This window comes from Pygoscelis adeliae, unplaced genomic scaffold (genome assembly GCF_000699105.1).
Source record: "Pygoscelis adeliae isolate BGI_AS28 unplaced genomic scaffold, ASM69910v1 Scaffold241, whole genome shotgun sequence".
Lineage (NCBI taxonomy): Eukaryota > Metazoa > Chordata > Aves > Sphenisciformes > Spheniscidae > Pygoscelis > Pygoscelis adeliae.
Window position 1 is genome coordinate 2,361,663 of NW_008824056.1, and position 5,700 is coordinate 2,367,362.

The following is a 5,700-nucleotide window of genomic DNA, read 5'->3' on the forward strand; positions in this document are numbered from 1 at the left end:
TTAAAGCAAAGGATATCTTGCAGCACAACTGTTTCTTTAAATGAAAAGAAAGACACTCTCTCTTTTTTTCTGATTAACACATTTTAATGATATATGGCATTGGGTCTGGCTCCAGTTTCTATTTTCATACACTTTTACTGCTGCTAAGATACTAAGATACTTTTTTCTGAAGTCTAATTTCTTCCTTCACAGAAAAACTCCATACGCAAGCCACAGGCTGGGATCCCAGATCATACATACCAACTCAGTTAAAGATCTATTTATCATTTTTAATACATGAGGCACATCACTGCTTTATTTTGTAATATCCTATTAGGAATAAAAGTTTGATACATATGGCAAGCACTTATATCTATGATACATATGGCAAGCACTTTGATACATATGGCAAGCAATAACTTCATCTCCTGTCAAAGGAGCGGTAAGACAGCTCCATGTCACCAGACGTGGATTTGACTCTTTCTGCACTATTATCTGTGGAGAACACAGAAATTTTGGGCAACTCATAATGAGGTACAGACTGACTGCTTTAAATTCGATTGCTGCTCCAGTGAGTGACCTGGGACAGGGAGCATGTCTGGGGAAAGCCCAGGCTCTCCTGCCCAAGCTCCCACAGGCTGGAGATGAGCCATTTCTTGTCCCACAGCCATCAATTTGCATTTGTGACACGTGCTTGAAATAACATGCCTGGCTCTTGCTGTACGTACCGTGAGCTCTGATGCTCATCAACACTTGAGTTAGGTGTTCCCAAGGCAGCCCATGGAGTCTACATGCTGGGTGCTTCCAATGCTGCCCAAGAACTCAGCTCCCTGATCTGCTGTGGGTCCAGCTCTCCTGACAGTCCAGGCTATAAGTAGGTACTTGATCAGTCCTTCCTGTTTGTTTCTGCTCCTCTTCTGAAGTGAACCAGCAAGTTCCTTCTGAGATGAAGTCAAGGCACAGCTCTGAGCACAGCTTGCACCAAGGACTGTCCCCAGAAGAGCTCCTGTCCTCCTGTCCTGCAGGAGTTCCCCCATTCAAAGCTTTCCCCCTCTATATTAGCCGTGTCTGTGTCCATCTGGTTTTATCTCCTAGGATGCAAGCCTTTAGCAAGAAGAGGACAAACCCTATATTGCAGTTGTCTGAAAATTGCATCACTGCAGATACATGCTGCTTGTGTAAGGCCTGCAGGCCAGAAACTCCATCTTCAGCTTATCTCATTTGCACCTTCTGCAGGGATGGGGGCAGAGCAAAGGCCTGGCCTGAGGCTGGGGAGCTCTCCTCAGTGTACACAGAATGGGACAGCAGCTTAAAAGGAGCATTCAGAAAGCACACGCAGAAATTTGAGGCATCCCAAAAGGACTTTTCTGTTGCTCTGTATGCCAGAAACACTGTGATGGCTTCACTAGCCCTGTCCCACCTTGGCTTTGGATAGTGCCCTGTACGTCCCCTCCCATCACACACAGATGTACGTGCTTTCCCCATCAATAACGATGGTTTTGCACTCAAGAGACAGTTGGCCGAACCACAAATTATGTTTGATGCTCACATGAAGCCTTCTCTAAAGCATTATACCAGCATTACTGATTCTTATTTTCATGCCCAGAGGAATCGGGAATGGCACGGTGGGCAGGCTGGAGCGGGCAAGCGTGGGGCAGCACTGGCCGGCACAGCCCGCAGCGCCCAGCTCAGCCTCACCAGGGCCTCGCAGGACACCGACCTCGCCACGGCCTCCTTTTCCCATCCACAAACCCACGAGTGTGACAGCAGTCCCCTCATAGCTTGCACCCAGGCACTTCTGCTTCCTCCCAGTACTCACATGCTGTGCTCAGCCATTGAGTGTAGACTCTCTCCGGTTAATAGTAAGGCACTAAATATTTGAAACTGCTCTGGAAGTGAAGACTACGGGATAAAAATACATGGATAAATTTGGTAATAACACAGTATGTTAGTGCATTGGATATCCCAGTATGCAAACTGGCAGCCTGCTAGTGGGATTAATACTTTATGGAAAGATTTAGGACTCTACAAGCTACTGTTCTCGATCAGGCAACAATATCAGCTCTGTCAAGGAAGAAAACAGAAGCTTTTGCATTAGGCAAGAACAAGACAACCCATTGCCATGGGACATTTTCTTGTAACCTTGAGAAGTGAAAGGATGGCTTTCTGCCTACAGCCAGCGGGTCAGGATCCCACAGAGGCAGATTTGTTTCAAGCTTGGAGATTTTTTTAGTATTCCCTTGTGTCATGAGTCCTAGAGTGCAAGGTCCAGCATACGAAAAGCCCATTCATAAATGACACCGCTTCTACAAGACACATCGCCTCCAGGAAGTTTTATTTCCTGAAAATGCGGAGATATAATTAGGTGTCTACATTCTCCATGGTACTTTCTGCTAGTGCGTTTCATCCCATTACAAGAAATACTCTGTAAACTTTCCTTGACTACATGAAATTAATTTAATTGGTTTTAAAAGCTGGTAAAAAAGGTTTCCGGGCATTTATATGTTTTGCTTATTGCTTAGAAGCAGGAGTCCTGGGTTTCTGTGAGGGAGGGGAAATAAGGGAAATATTTGTTCTTGACTTGGTTTGGATCCATGATTTACAGGCTCTCTCATGCTAGAAACATTATTTCTGTGACTGCTCTCATTATTTTGCATGCTATTCCTTCCTTTACAATTTGTGACCACACAGTCATTCGTTACTGCTGCTGCTACAGGAGATAAACACTGAAGCAGTGGACACGAGCCCAGATTTTAAATCCGGCCTGTTTGCATGGCCCCAGCAGCACAAGGGGAGGAATAGCTGCTACAACACAGAATTGGGGATATACTCTATTTCTGAAGGTAAGAATTACACGGGGACAGGCTGCTTTCCACATCTGTGCTCTGGCTTTGCTTTAAGCACAGAGACGTTACTGCGCAGTGGTGATCTCCAGCCAGCAGAACGGTCCACATATCCATGGACCAACATCCCACCTCTTCTTCGATATAAACATTCCAATATTAAACTCCAGACTATGTCATCAGCTACCGCAGGTTCACTGTGACGCCTGTTCCATAGCTATACAAGGGTGTAAAATTATGTAATAGCATTTACTGGATTTACATAATTTAAAAATTCTCAGAAGACTGTAAAATACAACTGTTTCATCTAAAATTTTATGAAAAATCTACATAATAGAGCTCTGGAGCTCATCATTTTAAGAACTGCCTCAATGAAAAATCTATTACTTCAGCACAGGAAGACTCTGGGTGGACAGTGGAATAACAATTTTCAAGCTTGAAGAAGTCAGGACCTTTCCTAAACACAAAAAAGAAAGTCAGCGTCACCACCGACCAGAGAAGGGGACCATCTGGCCATCCTCCAAACAGGCTTTCAGGAGTGTCCCCCATCCCTTTCTTTCTGCATTTGTGGAATTACTGAAAAATGAATTTCCTGAGGCTTGCGTTTCAGTGGAATTGCTTTCACAGCCTTTGACATTTCAAATTTTCAACATCTTTAAGAAAAATACGAGTAACTGAGCCAAGTCAGCAGGTGCCATAGACAGTTCCCACTGTTGCCCAGCTATCTTGGTTGTGCTTAAGACTCACTGTTGCCATTGCCCAATTAATTAGTCAATTGGTATTGAGCACAATCCCGTTTTAGTAAAACTAGACAAGCCTTCACTGAGCGTAGGGAGGATACGGCCTATCAGTACATGCTTGGGTTGGAAGCTACAGCCGGTCTCTTCTGCATCGGGGAAGGCAAGCTGGCCTCATTCACAGCAGCCATCAGGCCTCCTGTTGAGCCAAAGCTGAGGAAAGCTGGAAGGTGAATTGTTGTCAGGCTCAGACCTCCACCAAGCCGAGTCTATACTCTTTTGGGGACAGTATTTGTGTTTGATTCTAACACACCCTAATCAGCTGATTTTTGTTAACCGTTTCTTTGAGGTCATTGCATAAAACTGTCAAGTTCAGGTCCATTCAATCTGCCAACCGACGGCAGAGTCGCCTTCTCTATGCAGCAGTAGCAGCTACCAGAGTAACTTTTATAATACTGATTTTTTTGTTGCTTTCGGAATTTGTGACTAGAGGATTTTTGAGCTTTTGGATAAACTCTGCTACCGCTGAAATCAGGTGAGGCTTACTGATGGTTTCAGTGGGAACAGACGTTAACTAAGACAAAGTGCATTTTCAAATCTAGCCCCAGATGCTAAATCTACAATAGTCATTTCTTCTTTTATTGAATAAAATTCATTCCCTGTTATGCCATTGGATTCAATGAATTGCTGTTCATATGCATGCTCCAAGGGTCTCCCAACATGTTCCCCTCTAACTTACCTCCCATGAAGTTCCAGTCCAAGTCAGAGCTGATGTTCTCAGAAGAAGATGAACAGCAGTCTTTCAAGAGAGTGACTCTCGGGGCACTGGGGGCACCCAGCAGGTCTGAACTGCCCCTGTGCCTGGGGCTCCCACCCCTGCGCTGCTGCCCTGGCCTGGGAGCTCAACCCCAGCTCCTGCCCTGGCCCCAGCCCTTGCCTGAGCTGGGTCTGCGTGGTAGGTCTACCTCTGCCCAGTGGACTTGCCAGGCTGGCCTGGCCCTTTTTCATCGCCTCTCCTTGTCTAATGACTGCTGGGCTGCTGCCAGAACCTGTTACTATCACCAAACTGACCCTGTTTGGGCTTATCTGAACAAAAAACTTGAGTATCTGGTGACACAGTAAGTAAAATCTCAGACTGTGTCTGTGTTGCCCATCGCTGTTCCACTTCGCCCACCCGGTGCTCCACGTTGACAAACTGCCCCAACAGCAGACATGCCTTGTTCGAAGAGCAGCTACTTCTGCAGCGTCTGCACACTAACAAAGACAACCAAGACTTGTCTGGGCTTTTTATGCTCCAAAACAAACCATGGTTCCGTGTATCAAGCAGTAAAACAAAAACATTGATCCTCCCCTGTAACAATTTTACAGAGAACTCCAGCGTGTCTAGTTTGAAGCTAAAAATCATGCTTAACAAAGTTTTCTGATGAAATCCAAGAGGCAACCATCTTCTGGACAAAACGCATGAAGTCTTCAACTCCTTGTTAATTACCACAGCTTGAAGACTTGCACGCAGATGAAGCTATGTCCCTGCCAATGGCTAGTCTACTGAGCACACGGATTTGCCACATTTTCACGCTGAGTGATATATACTCCAGAACTAGCAAGTCTCACTGACCTAAGCATAATTATTTGCAAATATAACACTACCGAATTAAATAATGGCAAAAATCTGATTCTAACTGAACAAATCACATCTTTACACCAGAAACGAGCAATTAAGTTACATGGGAGAACACACAAAATAGGAAAATTCCAACAAAGCAGTTAGGGAAAACAGTATCTGAAATTGGCAATTATTTTAATGACACCTATTGAAGATGTGCTTCTCTTGGAGAGACAATATTTTTTCTTTTTTACTTTTCTCATCTTGAAACGTAGATAGCATTTAATTACATTGATATGCAATGGACAAAGGAACATTATTGCATCAAAAATATATAAAAGTTTAACTTAAATTTTAAGTTGTAGAAATGCATGAATTGCATCAGCTAAGATTTGACCCCAGGCGTCCAGAAGTAAATGGTTATTTGATGCACTGGAATGGTTTCCCATGTGCTGTGTATGTGTATATAGCTGTCAGAGCTGACTCAGTTGTCTTCTTGTAACTGCAGCAATCCTGCTCCTGGGCTCATTCAGTGAAG

General features: G+C 44.4%; 1 protein-coding gene across 1 annotated transcript in view; it reads right to left on the reverse strand.

Annotated features, from left to right (window-relative positions):
• Positions 1 to 3,205: 3,205 nt before the first annotated feature.
• Positions 3,206 to 5,700, reverse strand: part of LEKR1 (leucine, glutamate and lysine rich 1) — a 69,396-nt gene continuing 66,901 nt past the window's right edge. Inside the window, exons 13-14 of the mRNA XM_009333994.1 lie at positions 4,299 to 4,335; positions 3,206 to 3,279 (exon numbers count right to left, since the gene is read on the reverse strand). Of these exons, the coding sequence (XP_009332269.1) occupies positions 3,206 to 3,279; positions 4,299 to 4,335 (111 nt within the window). The remainder of the gene's footprint in view (positions 3,280 to 4,298; positions 4,336 to 5,700) is intronic.